The 15,944-nt window shown below is 37.8% G+C and overlaps 1 protein-coding gene across 1 annotated transcript in view; it reads left to right on the top strand.

Moving 5' to 3' along the window:
• LOC129764964 (phosphatidate cytidylyltransferase, photoreceptor-specific) overlaps positions 1–15,944 on the top strand; it is a 52,627-nt gene that overhangs the window by 3,689 nt on the left and 32,994 nt on the right. Inside the window, exons 2-3 of the mRNA XM_055764660.1 lie at positions 6,971–7,095; positions 7,976–8,072. Coding sequence (XP_055620635.1) covers positions 6,971–7,095; positions 7,976–8,072 — 222 coding nt within the window. The remainder of the gene's footprint in view (positions 1–6,970; positions 7,096–7,975; positions 8,073–15,944) is intronic.

The raw sequence follows: 15,944 nt of genomic DNA, 5'->3' as shown, positions 1-15,944 counted from the left end.
ATTACTAGTTTAGGGGAGCGTAAAAGAATAGTTGATTTTCAGTCGGAATGAACACGTTTTCAAAATTAAATTTATAAATGAAAATTAGCTTTTTCATATCAAACTAATATTCTATTTAAATGAAAAACATTTTTGTTTGCAGGTGGTTAAAAAGTCTCATACGTCAATTGTTTATGAAGACAACTCTATATTATGATGAAAAAATGCAGCAACAATGTTGGAATTGTTTAGCCATATGGTTGAATTAAAGTCAGAAACACGTGTTTCACGTAATCTTATAATATGATGTGAAAATTTTCATTCAAATTTTAGACTTTTAAAACCGGCTTCGTGTCTTCTAATGTGATAGCGATTACACTAAAAGTTTGGGATCCAAATTATGGCCCTAATTTGAATTTGCCACCAGACGTCGACACCATGCCACTGTCATCGCGAATTCGGCGCAAGCAGTTTAGAACAAATGTTAGCGTTTAGTACAAAGATGCTAATGACGCAACGCATTATTGTGTTCGACTAAATGGGAACACTCATATTTAAAATGAAGTGTCAAAGCACAATTGTCGCGACGCGACGCATAGCGCGGCATTCTGTTTCCACCTTTATGCTTATTTTGCGTTTTCGGCCGCATTAGTTTCTGATGTTCACCTTTCGATCTCCAGCAAGCAGTTCATATGGGTTGTTTACCTTCAACAATCGGCGGCTATTTTTCCCTATCACTTTGTACGAGAATAGAGAACGAAATTGAGTGGCTCAGAATGCAAGGGGTGTAAGTGACTTGATCCATTTCTCTTCATCAACATTTTATTTAGTTAATAACTCAACTGCAAAAACGTTCCAATTTAAGTTTGCTATAGAATCCGATAGATGATGTTCTGACCTATCTTCCACATTGTCAAATACAGCTGGGAATGTATTTGCAGCCAAGGTATGACCAAAAGAGAGAGAGTCGATGTAGAGAAATCGATCAAATCACTTACACCCCTTTCATTCTAAGCCCCTCAATTGTAATTGTAACGAATAATGAGCTTTTGTTAGTAACGAAACACCAAACGCTTCTTATTGGGTGGCTAAGATACCGTGTCCAGTATAAAGAAAAGCATCACTTGGTTGAGCTTCCCACTATGTATCTCCATAGAACGGAGGAAGTTTAATGAAATACCTTGCCAAAAACTTAGTCTGTGGAATATCAGGACGCCCTCCATAGTACGTTGTGCCCCTACTGCCTTAAGCGGTCCACTGATGCAGTTGACCTTTTTTACCGTGCAACTAGTGGGACCTCTATGAATTCTCCAAACAAACAAAATTAGGGGGTTCCGAAAACCTGGAATCACTAAACTCCAAAAACCTTGGAAATCTGAGGTCTTCTGGAACTAGTGGCGCCAAGTTTGTGGTTACACACAAAGTTCAAAGACACCAACAGGGATTCTGGCAAAGGGAGGATTCTACGCCGTGGATCTTCAAAATCCGCGAAGCTTGACAACCTGACAGTCCCTGAGCCAAGCGGTAGCGACTCAGCGGCTACCGCAAAAGGTTTAGGAATTTCGATCAAGCTTTGTGAAAGAGATGGAAATCCGACTCTCCCAAATGAACCGAACGGACGATCAAAACTAACTCAGAACACCAAGGTTCTGTAAACAACCCTCCATCACGCTAAAGCGTGTGTGTGCTATCTAGGGGACAGAAACGCTAGGTATTTGGCTCTAATTCAAAAATACTTGGCATTCACACAGGTTCATGTAAGTTATTTTACGATGACGCGCATGACTTCGACAGTTAATGTCGGTTTTTGAGAAAAGAAAAACATTATTTTCAATCAAAGCATTATAATTTAATTCTAACCATAGTTCTGCTTTACAATCTTTCGCCATCTTTCACACAGCTTAAATATTCTATCCTCCCAGAACATATTTGCTTCCCTGTCGAAAACTGTTAGCCATACATGTGAGAAACAGGTTGCTTGGTAGTAGCTCCTAATAAAGAATCCCTTTCAAATCCCACCAGAAACAGAGTAAATCTTTCTTCGAGCGAAGACCGGATATGTGAAAGAATTAATAAGCATGGTATAAATCCTCACGTAAGGGGAAATGCTAGTGTTTCGCCTGATTTTTTGATCGTTTATATTTTTTCCAAAAAAACTACAGTCAATTGCAGAGAAATCAATATTCAAATTTTCATGATATTTAGTACGGTTATAGATATATTTACCATAGTCCCATCTTTTAAGTTGCTCCTACTTTGAATCAGGCGATCAAATTACATATAAAATCTTTTATTATTGACCGTGGACTCAAAAATTGTCTCTTGAGTAATTTTACGTTTTGAAACGTATTCCTACTTTAATGACTCTGGGGATACATCTATATACACATTATCCTCAATAAAGCAACGTTGTTCCTCAAACTTAATCTCGTTGTAATTTCTTAAATTTGTCAGACAATCTGGTTGAATGAAATTTTCTAGCACTGTTTTGGAAAGCCATGAAACAATTGAGGGTAGAGATAAAAAAAAGTTAAGTACAGGTAACTTTATTTTATCTCCTTCAAAATGAGGGGCTCAAAATGAAAAAGGTGTAAGTGACATCATCCATTTCTCAATATCGACTTAGCTGTCACTTACACCCCTTTCCTTGTGAGCCCCTCAAATATGATCCATCTGAAGCAACACACATGTGCCAACGCTTGACCTCCATGCATTCTTGGTAGGCCGACGAAGGGATGGCTTTTAGTTCCCTCGTCGCATTCTCTTTAATCATCTTGATCGTCTTAAGGTCATACCAACATAAGACAAACAAATAAACTGGTTCCCGCATGCACGGTACATTTAAACAAAAAAAAAATCCGGTGATCTCTGAGAGAGAGTCGATGTAGAGAAATCGATCAAATCACTTACACCCCTTTCATTCTAAGCCCCTCAATTGTAATTGTAACGAATAATGAGCTTTTGTTAGTAACGAAACACCAAACGCTTCTTATTGGGTGGCTAAGATACCGTGTCCAGTATAAAGAAAAGCATCACTTGGTTGAGCTTCCCACTATGTATCTCCATAGAACGGAGGAAGTTTAATGAAATACCTTGCCAAAAACTTAGTCTGTGGAATATCAGGACGCCCTCCATAGTACGTTGTGCCCCTACTGCCTTAAGCGGTCCACTGATGCAGTTGACCTTTTTTACCGTGCAACTAGTGGGACCTCTATGAATTCTCCAAACAAACAAAATTAGGGGGTTCCGAAAACCTGGAATCACTAAACTCCAAAAACCTTGGAAATCTGAGGTCTTCTGGAACTAGTGGCGCCAAGTTTGTGGTTACACACAAAGTTCAAAGACACCAACAGGGATTCTGGCAAAGGGAGGATTCTACGCCGTGGATCTTCAAAATCCGCGAAGCTTGACAACCTGACAGTCCCTGAGCCAAGCGGTAGCGACTCAGCGGCTACCGCAAAAGGTTTAGGAATTTCGATCAAGCTTTGTGAAAGAGATGGAAATCCGACTCTCCCAAATGAACCGAACGGACGATCAAAACTAACTCAGAACACCAAGGTTCTGTAAACAACCCTCCATCACGCTAAAGCGTGTGTGTGCTATCTAGGGGACAGAAACGCTAGGTATTTGGCTCTAATTCAAAAATACTTGGCATTCACACAGGTTCATGTAAGTTATTTTACGATGACGCGCATGACTTCGACAGTTAATGTCGGTTTTTGAGAAAAGAAAAACATTATTTTCAATCAAAGCATTATAATTTAATTCTAACCATAGTTCTGCTTTACAATCTTTCGCCATCTTTCACACAGCTTAAATATTCTATCCTCCCAGAACATATTTGCTTCCCTGTCGAAAACTGTTAGCCATACATGTGAGAAACAGGTTGCTTGGTAGTCGCTCCTAATAAAGAATCCCTTTCAAATCCCACCAGAAACAGAGTAAATCTTTCTTCGAGCGAAGACCGGATATGTGAAAGAATTAATAAGCATGGTATAAATCCTCACGTAAGGGGAAATGCTAGTGTTTCGCCTGATTTTTTGATCGTTTATATTTTTTCCAAAAAAACTACAGTCAATTGCAGAGAAATCAATATTCAAATTTTCATTAGATTCATCATCCATGCTTTGGAATGAATTTTTACTCAACAAATGAGGAAAGCCTATCAGCAGTGGAAGACTTGAAATTTTCTAGCACTGTTTTGGAAAGCCATGAAACAATTGAGGGTAGAGATAAAAAAAAGTTAAGTACAGGTAACTTTATTTTATCTCCTTCAAAATGAGGGGCTCAAAATGAAAAAGGTGTAAGTGACATCATCCATTTCTCAATATCGACTTAGCTGTCACTTACACCCCTTTCCTTGTGAGCCCCTCAAATATGATCCATCTGAAGCAACACACATGTGCCAACGCTTGACCTCCATGCATTCTTGGTAGGCCGACGAAGGGATGGCTTTTAGTTCCCTCGTCGCATTCTCTTTAATCATCTTGATCGTCTTAAGGTCATACCAACATAAGACAAACAAATAAACTGGTTCCCGCATGCACGGTACATTTAAACAAAAAAAAAATCCGGTGCTCTCTGATCATAGTGTATTAATTCACATTCTTTTCTCTTATGGTTTCTTATGGCATCCAATAGAAACATTCGTATCTTTGAAAAAATAATGATAGTCGAAATGTAGATTCAAAATAAATCAAAGTTCTGGAGTAAAAATGGGACGCATTTCAGAGAAAAAGGAGTCAGATTCAGAATCATTGAAAAAGTGCTACTTACTTCGTGTTATTTACTTCATCTCGTCTCATATGCTCCTATTCCTGCTAAGCTTTTTTGTCCAGCGTTATTCTAACAAGAAAGGTATTCTGTGTAATTTTATTTGCGATAGTTAATGTAATGATTGAGTTCGGGTTATTAATTTAACCCCTTGAACGACAATTTATTTTCAGTCAGCACTGCTCTGCACTGCATTGCACTGCACTGCACTCAATTCAATTCAGTTCAAAGCGCTTCAGGTCTTAGATGCATATATTCCAGAAACAATCTCGTCCGTATCTCCTGAACGCTACATCTAACCCAAAGTCTGTTGCTGAATAACGCACCGTCCATTTTTTTTGTCACACGCGGACATGCAAAATATTTTCGCAATTCGGCTTTCAAAAATCAATGTTTAACTAATGATACAATACTATAAAATTTTTGTTTTTGAGAATCGGGAATTGCATGAAATCGTGCGGGAAAAATGCGGGAATTCAAATATGGAAATTGAGTGGCCACCCTGTTAATATTAATACAATTTGTCACTTAACTTTTCATCACTGTCCACATGTACCCAACACAATCACCTGAAAAGAACTTTATCACATAATGCATACCTGTTTTAAGGACAACAACAAAAACACAACAATCTAATTCTGAAAACAAGAACAACTAAATGTCCATTGTATCGGAATCGGCAGTAACAATATTGCCATAAAATTGAAAAGCTCAATTGTTTATAACGAACTTTCGAAAAGGGACTCGACCAGAAAACAATTGCCATAGACTATACAAATGCTATTGAAATGACCACAAGAGTAATCGTTTAAATAGGGCACGGAAGGTTCAGAGAGTGTCAAAACCTTCGATCAGTAAATATCAAATTCCTTGAATTTATTCGATCAAATCTCTTCATCGTCATCGGGTAGCCATTCTACTTACATTTCTACAACTCTGGAGCTCTGCTCAGAAACTATCTGAACGGAGACAATTTTGTTTCGCGTCAAAGCATTGTTGCTACTTTTGTCGATTGGGTTTGAATCTCGGTTGGATTTTAGAAATCGATATCGTTCGGGTTACAGAATGCAACATCTTGCTTATTTCAAACCCGATCGTGTCCCGGAATAAGAGTGATTATCATGCCGGGAGTTCAGGTTCGATTCCCGTTCTGGGGATTTTTCGTCAAAAAAATTCGAGGGGTTGTATCCGAGACACGACCGCTTAGGAAGTAGGACTACGCAATTTTTTTTTTAATTTGTTGGTTTATCATTTCAGATATTATTTACGAATAAGTCGAAATTTCATGAAAAACTCTCTAGTAAAATGTTCAGGGGACCCTGAAAAGGTTTAATGGCTTGCGTGGTTTTGTAGACTCATTCCGAGAAGCAACGATTCTTTCTTGCCTTTGAGAGAACAATACACTGATTGGTCATATGTAGCAATTTGTTTCTTTATATTAATGCTCGTATTGCACTGAGTATTTAACGAGAGGCACAATCCGTTCATCGCCATTCAACAAGCATCAATTTTCATCAATTAAAACCGACGAAGGGATGGCTTTACAGATGGCTTATACAGACTGTGGGATTGTAATGTATAGCATATCAAACAAATCTTAGAAAATTTTCGATTCGATTGGTGTGCAGATCGTTAAAATTCTTTCGCAGCAAAAATAATTATTAACGTTATTTCATAAAAACGTGACCTGTTTTCTGATTCGGCACCCTTAATGAAAGACGTAGTCCTACGTCAAAAATTCTTCCAACTTGCACCAAGGTTACGCGTATTCTTCTAGAGCAGGGTTTCTCAAATTTTTCTGGACAAGAGACCCCTTTCCCGGAATTATGTCATAACTTAGACCCCCATAGCCAAATTTCTTTGAAAATCCCATCTTTAGTTTTTTTTACTGAATAATTATTAATTTGAAAACATTGCAGCTGGTTAAATGAATAAACTTGACATTATTTACCATATCGAGTAATGAGACACTGTTAAATGGCCAACAAAGCTTAAGTGTTCGGAATTTGAGACAAAACGGTAGGCAACTTCAACTTTTGGCGAATCAGTCTAAAATAAAATAAAAATATTGAATAGAATCGTTTTTTTTTGGAATCCGAGTTTCGGATCTGTATCATAACTTTTGTTTTCTTCAATTTTGGAACAAAGCTCCCGCTCAACATTTCGCTAACTGCTGATTAAAGCTAATGTTACTTCTTGTGCATTTTTGTTTTCGCAGGTCGACTCAGAAGAGGAGAAATTACCAGAAGAAAAATATGTTGAAGAAATGTCCAAAACTCTTCCTCAGGGGACAAATAAAACCCCAGAAGTCCTCGGCCAAGCACTGAGTGGACTACCAGACAGGTAAGATCGATCGTAAGTTAATAGTTTCTAAAAAGGTATGCTTTCAACCGAAAAAAGATCCTCTCTGAGCATTTTAACTCGATTGATCCAACATTGGCATATGGTATCAACTGGGAAGCCATTCATTGCTACGTCAACGACAAACCACAACTCGATGCACATGCGAAAATGTGATATATAGAACACCACTGGCTGGCGGCTTCTAGTGAAACCAACCAAAGTCGAACACATAAATGTTAGAGCGCTATTACCAACGGAACCGAACCCTGAGACCGGTCGTCAGAATAGACATTTAATTACCGCCGCTTCGGTCGACCTCGACGAGAACTTTAAGCTGTTGGCCTTAGTTGGGGCGATTGTTTTGCGTTGCGTTTAATTCTGTGTTCGCATTGTGAGCCTAACATGAAAGCAAATACATTAAGCTGGAAATGTATTCCCGGTGCTGTATAATGCTAATTTGATATGGTCTCGATGGGAGCATGCCAGCAGTTCCATATTTTCCAGACATTGAAACTTTTGCCCTAGTAAATTATGCCCCGAAATCTTCTAATGGATTAATAAACTTCAAGAACGATTGCAGGGCGTTGGCGAACAAAATGAGGCGAAATTCTTTCCCCAAGCAGAAATAGTTTATATTTAGAACGCGACCATCGAGCGCTGCTAATGGTGTTTTTGACAACCTGCAATCCCTCCATGGAGAAAGTAAATGTTTTTTTGCGCAGCTCTAGGTCAAATCTATTTTGGATGTTAGAGGAAGGTGGTGGCATAGGAACGGAGGAATGCGATTAATCGTGCGATAATTTGTCATCTTTGTACTCGACACAAGAATATGCATCGTAAATATATTCACTCCTCAATTCGATTTATCTTTTATTTTCAGATGGAGAAACTGGGTGATACGGGGTATTTTCACAATGATCATGATATGTGGCTTCTGTCTCATTATCTATGGTGGACCGCTGGCGTTGATGGTTACGGTGAGTGAGATGTTTTTTCTCAATAACTTTGCTTTTCAGTCATTCTAATGGCTGGCTCACATTTCTTGCAATTGATCATATATTATTAGATGTCAAGATTTGAGATAATTATACGTTTGCTTATCAATGGTATAATTATTCTCGGTCGCTTGTTGAATTTTCCAAAAGTCATTCTCTTGTAATGAGTAGCCTGTCTGTTTTTAAATGAAAACAGAATAAATCATCAACAGTGTATAACACATTTTCATAATCGCTTGAAAATGGCATTAGAAAATCCGAAAATACATTTTCGGCTGGGTTCTCTTGTTTTATAGAGGCGAATGAACTGAAAAGTTTAAAGCCTCTTTAATTCAACATCATCATCATCTTGTTTTAACAAACGAATTTATCATGATTTTACTGTTCATTTGTTGATATACCACAACTTCTTCTTTCGCTTGGGATATGAAACAACTTTATCTTTGAATGAGTGACTGCCACATCAAATGATACATATTGAGTCATGTGATCACTCAATTCAAACAAAAAATATTCTTCATTGAAAACTGTATCTACGAACGTTGTTTCAAAAAGTAGTACGAGCGTAACAGTGGTGAAAATCCACACAAAGGTGATACCGGGTGATTTTTGGTCTCGACACAATTATTTTTTTTCAAAATTTGCACCCAGAAGAAGATATTTGGCGCGTAATGAAAAATGGAGAAAAATTATACATCTCAAAATAGTAAAACTAAGTGTTCCTGTTTTTTTTTTATTTTTTTGCAAAATTTGCTCAGCTTTTCAAAAGTGATATAGAAAGGCTCTTTGTCTCGACATCTCGATAATCGCCTATAAGTAGACATCTGGAGAGCAGTCCAGTATTTGTCTCAGAAATTTCACCTTTTAGTTGCGGGTGAGAGATTGGAAGTATTCTTTTTTTTTTATTAATCCGTTTATTTTTACAGGTTCAGTTACATAAGTTTAAAGGAGCCAAACTCTTAACTATATTTCAACTAGCATATATTAACATGTTGTTTCCTTAATTCTATGGTTAATGAAATAGGAAACCGATTACTCGCGGTCGACTCGAGTTTAGAAGGGTGACACATTTTCATTAGGAAAAGGATGGGATGTAAGGAGATGTGTGTTCACACTCACACTCACATTCACATTCACATTCTCATTCACACTGACACTTCACACTCAATTCTTAAAACTATCCTTACATCTAATATGTATTTACAATTTAACTTGTTCTAATGTTAGTAGGAAGGGAACCGATAGCTCGCGAAGGACGAAAAGGAGGGGAAAAGGATGTATAAACAATCACACTCGAAGATCGATAGCTTTAAGGAAAACATATATTTGGGACATGTAATCAAGATCTAACCGAGCCAACACATCTCTCACCGGCACATTGGGCTGCTTTCCTCCAGCCCGAAGGGTGGAAGTATTCTTGAAATCAGAAAAAAACGAATTTCTGAGGGCACCAATTAAAGATGGTGCACCGTAAGCGCGAAATAAAAAAAGGAGCGATTCAACAGAAAAAAGTTAACCGATCTCTCAGAATTTCGTAATATTTGGTAGGATTGTACCTTATCGAACATAATCAGACTCGTTTTTTTTTTCGTACGACTACGTCTTTCACTATGCACCGAGGTGTATTTTCAAAGTTTCGATAACGAGAGCGTTACGCTTGGAGTTCAATGTTTTGACCGTCAATACCTCTTTGCCTGCTGATCGGAGTGGTATGATAATCACTTAATTCGGAGGATAAAATGTCCAAGAGTAATATGCTTGTTAATTATTGACCCGAAAACTTGATTCGATAATCAAAAAATTACTTTGAAAGCAAGCTATTTAAATCACACAAATCTGTATACGGACTGGCGCCCGCTCAGAAATCCATTCAGTTGTGATTGCGAAGTAACTGGGGAAAGTTCTCGCTCACTCGCCTAAGCACAACGCTCTTCTCTCCCAATCCCATTCCTTTTCTGCCGCCGGACTGAACGGAGCCAACATATCAAAGAAAATAGCAATTCTGCTATCGAATACTCACGAATGGGCAATCTTTAGTTTTTGGATGGCACTAGCGTTCCCAGTGGAACTAATAATAAATTCATGTAATGAACAATTCCATACTTACACTCACCTACTCACACACTAGCAAATCCACCTTCCTTTCAAAATATTCATTCATTCATTCATTGAGAATTGATTCAGATGCAACTCCGTACAAATGTTAATCGAACCAGCGGTAGTCCAACGTCTACCTTGAGGTTATATCATATATATAACCCACTTAATTTTTTTTCTTGCGTCATAAGATTGGTCCTTTCCAGGAGAGACTGGTTCAAAAGTCATGATTTATCAGAAAAATATCTGTAAATCCGAAACGGCTTCGAGTTTATCGCTATCTATTTGATGTATTATGTATAATTGGATTTTCTTTTAAAATATTGGAACAAGTAGTCGGTGCCGTCCGTTGTATTGAAAAACCAGAAAAACTTTTTATACGTATTTTTTCATGTAAGATACAATATTTTTCAAAAGTTAAAAAACTACAAAACTACACCAAAAGATCATTAATTTGCGGGATAACTGACAAAAAATCGTTTCAGCGGTTGAAAAATTCAAAAATAAAAAAAAGCACAATTTTAATTTTTTTTACCAGGCCAATCTATATTGTGTAAGAACTGCATCGGATTCACTAGCACTATTGTTCGATACACAATCTCAGCTTTGCCGAGCGCCAATAAAATATTCGTATTTAATACAACCAATAAAGTATAAGCCATCTTCGGGTAACACCAATGTATATGAGCGGCATATCAAAGAACAGTGGATGAGGGATCTCATAAAATGGAGATCTCTGATAATCTGGCTATTGACTCCTACTCGCTTGCTTATAAAGTTGTTCGGGAATCACTCAAGCGCGCCCACACATCAGGTCACAACCTTTTAGGCATTCCGCAAACCTTTCCTCTCACCCCTCTAACTCTTCGTTCCCTCTCAGCACTCGACTTACCTCTCTGTTGTCACTAGTGTTATCACATATTAAGCTGTGCTGGAAGGGTGATTTTTTTTTTCATCTGTGCTTTTCTTCCATAAATTTGTACTAAAATCTTATTGTATATAAAAAGCTCTTCTATTAGTCATAAAATATTACTTAAGTTTTAAATTACTTGTTTCTTTGATGATGTTCTTGCTAAACTTTGACTGCTTTGTAATTTAATAATAATTTCGAGCTTCCCCCACGGCTGTTCAATCGAATGGTTGAATCTCAAGATAGCGTTCATCGTAACGTTACTGTTACGGCGTTTGAGGAAGAATCAACAAGTCCCCTAGTTCCCACAGTCGATTGTGTGTGAGTCGTCCAAGAAAGACAAGGTAGAAATGACAGATGGTAGAAAAACGATAGTTGAAGGAAAGTAGAAAGAAAGTAGATTGAATTGAATAAGGAAAGTAAATTTAAGGCATACGATAAAAAAAGAATAATTGTTGAACTAAAGAAGATAAGGCAACCAAATGTAAGTAGGAAATGAAATGAAATAATTATGGTTTTTTCTGCTCAAAGGAGAGCTTTGATAACTTCTCGTTCAACAGTTACTAAGCCAATTTCGAATTTTACTTTTGTTGTTTTTATAGTCTGAAAAAAAAGCTGAACGTCAATTCTTTTCAGACATCCAATGTGTGCCCTCCAAGCCAGTCCATGTTTGTTTTTTTACACTGATTTCCACCTTGAGCAATTTCACAGGGCACACACAGGGCAGCTCTTGTAAACCCGGTTGTAGACCCCATTGTATTTTCTGGGATTCAATATTTCAACAGCTTCGAGGGTCGAATCACTATCTCTTTCTCGTCTGCTTGATCGGCTCCACAAAAGAAATGTGACATGTGATATCTTTGAGTATTGTCTGTCTCCGCCGCCCATTGTTTCAATTGTTTTATGCTGTCATCCCAACATGAATATTCTTGTCAACTATTAAATGATTTGTTCAAGTTCACATCAGACATCGACACTACGTTAGATTCCTCGCAGATATTTGTAAAAAAGGATTGTATATTCAAGTATTTAATCCGATTTATCAAACGACTCATTCTCTCATATAAAAGCCTTTCTCAGAGCTCTGAGCACTGAGTAGAAAACAGTATTTAAAACATATATAATCAGCGTGAATCAGCGTTTTGGGCTGGATTATCGTGCTTACATTCGCTCTAATGAAGTCGAAATTGAAGGGTGTGATAACTCGAATGGACTTGAGGTACACATGAGTACGTAAACTAGGTTTACGTTAAGCGTGTTTCGAGTCATTTTTTTTGTTCCGTCCTTCCTGGCTATGGGATGGTAGACAACTCAAGGCTAAAATCACAAAATCACAGGGCCACACACCGGCTTTTTGCACTAACAAGGCACACTGTTCCACATACGGAGAGCAACATGTACACGAATCTTGCTAGGCTTTTGTGAATAAGTCTTCGTGTTGTGGAGGAACCCCAACATTCGAGGTATAAATCCTGACGAACGCTTCTCCTCCGGACCAATAACATCAATCAATCAATGCAAACAAGGTCTTCGCCGCGTTGCCAGGTTGACGAAAATGGACGCGGATATATTTAACACCGTTTGCCCAACAAGTCTCTTCGGTGAGACCCCCTGTTAGCTCGCTTACAAAAACGAATTCAGTGGATAAGAACAAAACAGGGTCATCCTGGCTTCCTTGGGAGTAGATCATCTTCGAACGTGCCTGCGCTAGAAAAGGACAGAAACCCCAACAGTTCGAGTTTTAACGCGAATACCAACTTACCAATCGTAATTTTTAAATCTGTCATCGCCTTCACGTTCTACATTGTTTCCAACCCCATCATAACCATTGTCACCGCAATGCTTCCCACAGTCAAGACATTCTTGCAGCAATTGATGCAAACATGATCCTCGCTGCAATGATTGTCTCTCGATGTTTAATCTAGCTTGAAAGGTCAGAGATATCACTGTTTCACAGTGGAATTGTCGTAGTCTACTTCTTGCGTTCAAATTCATATAATTCATAAAATAAATTGTGATATTTTTGCTCTGTCCGAAACTTGATTTTCTTCGCGTGTCGAATTGTCTTTGCACGATGTTAATGTAATACGCTTGAATAGTGACGACACAATTGGGGAATGCTTTAAGGGATCAATAAGCGTACCTCATTTTTGTAATATTAGACCGTCTTTCAATGCTAGACCAATCGGTATTGGAGACAGGGACATTTATGAAACTTTATATGCACAGTTTTGTTTCACAATCTTTCGTCATCTTTCTCGCAGCTTAAACATTGTATCCCCTCAGAATATGTTTGCTTTCTCGTCGAAAACTGTAACCTGTAACCTGAACCTGCGATGATCTGTGGATGCAATATCCGGTTAGTTGATGGAATAACACATCCCAGCCAGACTCCAGAAATTTCGTTGCTTTTATGAACCGAGTCGTTTCATAAACCCAATGGAGATGCAATCAATTGAAGTTTTTCCAGTCAAATTGTTTTCCACTGTCACAATCACTGATTCATGCCGCTTCGTTTTTTATCATAATCAAACTTCTTCCGAAAGTGACTGACTTGGATGATTTCCTGGGATTCGAGAATAATAAATGAATTTAGCTTCGAGATAAATTGCGATAGATTACATGTTTTTTTTTCGAATTTAAGAAAAACACGAAAATGAGGTTCTTTTTAATGCTTAAAACACATTTTCACTAATTTCTCTTTCTTTTAATGATTTTCAATTCAATCAGGAAATTTATATCAGTTCGGATAATATTTGTGTAAGTGCTGGTATCGAAATGTTGATCAAAGAATATTTGTCAGTATGTGAAATTTCTCACAACGCCGTAGTTTTCAAATCAGCTACCAATTCGATAAGGTTTTACATCACACTCTGCAATAAAGTTCTAAAACGTTTTAATTCTAATTATTCTTTGATCATCAACGTGACAAAAATTGATCCTACTAATGTGTTAAAGCAGTGGTGACCAGGTAGAGACATGGCGCGGGCCGCATTAGAATTTTCATTACAGCCGCGGGCCGCAACGATTTTTTTCGCACTACTTTCCATAATGAAATGTAAAATATACGTGCCAGTTAACTTTTTTGGCTCACTTTCTATTTCAAATTCAAAAACATTCTGTTCTATACCTGAAAAATACATAATTCGCGAACAAAATAAGATAAAAACCCAAAACTTTCATTGAAGGTATGAACGTATCCAGAATTAATATTTTTGACATAATTATTCGACCTTTGACCTCTCCTTCACGAAGAGTCGAAAACACTAAGGTCAATCGTCAATCGCTGCAATTTCTCCATAGAATTCTTTAACGATTGGCATTCCAATGAGAACGTCTACAGGCACGCTTCTTCAACTTGGTCCAAAGTGAATAATCCGATCGTTTTTTAACCGTTTTAGTTTTTTGTATCGTTCCAAAAATAGTCGCTTCAATCTGGGCGTCAATAAATGACTCACACATCGATGTACGCACCAATTAATTTATCCAATTCATTTCGACTGATTAACGCTTTTGTTTCCGAAGACAATTACGTTGAACGCGTTCATGAACAGCATAGGTAACATTGGGCAGCCGTACCGACCTCAGACGTCCCTATTTGCGTCTATCGTCCACATCAGCTGTTTCTTTGTACTGTATGGAACACGAATCGTTCATTGATAGAAAACGGCTTGAGCAGCTCGTAGATCTGTTTTGCCGTTTTCCCACACCTAAACAACGTGACAGTTGCCACACGCTTCTCGTACAGACCGAACTTCATCGTTGCTAGGAAACCAAACAAGTATTGATGGGACCTTGAAACATTGGTGTGAGTGAAGGGGGACATCAAACTACACGACTGCAGTGTTACCACTTTCTTTCGCTCCAAATTTCGCTGCTGAGAGCAGTCGCGATTTCACTGACAGAATTATGGCTATACTTGATCATGTGAATACGGTATTACGATTAAATTGGACGTTCTTTCAATCATCAAAAAGTTTCTACAATATTTTCTGTTTGTTTTAATATAGAAAATCCTTAAATACAAACATACTCCAACGTCATTTCAATATCACTCGAACTACTTGAGCCATTTTATCTAAATCAGCTTGAATGTGAGAGATAGCGATGCGAAGCGTGTTTTCCAAATGACTGTCAGTGATTTTGTTTCTTGACTTTGATTTAACTTCTTTCAAAACTGCTCACTGCAAAATTGCTCACAAATATTTGTGGATTCAAACAAGGAAGTAATAAAATGGGCATGTTTTATTAGTTCTGGGAATCGCGCTTCTGGAACAAATCTAGAGTCGAAATCCAAGACATCATCATTTTCAAATTTGTCACGCAGCTCTAAATCACACTGCGTTTCAATAAGTTCCATCTGCATGTATCAGCGGCATGTACATAATCTAAACTGAATGGGGTAGAGAAAATTGGAGAATTCATTCATGTGCTTTGAAGTACCGAAATCTGTGAGAAAATCAGCATTAATCGACTAGAGTGCATCAATATTTTTCCTATTTGTTGACACTTGAGAAATTCTCAATGTCAGAAAATGGGTGAAATGAAAATTTGCCATTTGTTGTATATCCCGTTCTTTATCATAAGACTCTTGAAAGAGTTTCCAGCAATTAAGCCGGGTTTATACGTTGTCAGTTACTAGGCTGCGAGTATCCCATGCATACAAATAAAATGTTAAATTTCATGGTATGGGTACGTTCGTAATTCTTCGGATCGTTTGACGTTTACTAGCAACCGAGTATCTGACAATGTTTAAACCCGATTTTACTGCCATTACTTGCAAGCATTTTTGCGAGTGTGAGCGAAACAGAACCAAAAGCGTGACAAGACCTTCGAGTACCAACGGG

The sequence above is a fragment of the Toxorhynchites rutilus genome, chromosome 2 (assembly GCF_029784135.1).
Source record: "Toxorhynchites rutilus septentrionalis strain SRP chromosome 2, ASM2978413v1, whole genome shotgun sequence".
Classification (NCBI taxonomy): Eukaryota; Metazoa; Arthropoda; class Insecta; order Diptera; family Culicidae; genus Toxorhynchites; species Toxorhynchites rutilus.
The sequence above is the reverse complement of the archived record's forward strand: the minus strand, read 5'-3'. Positions and strand labels throughout refer to the sequence as shown.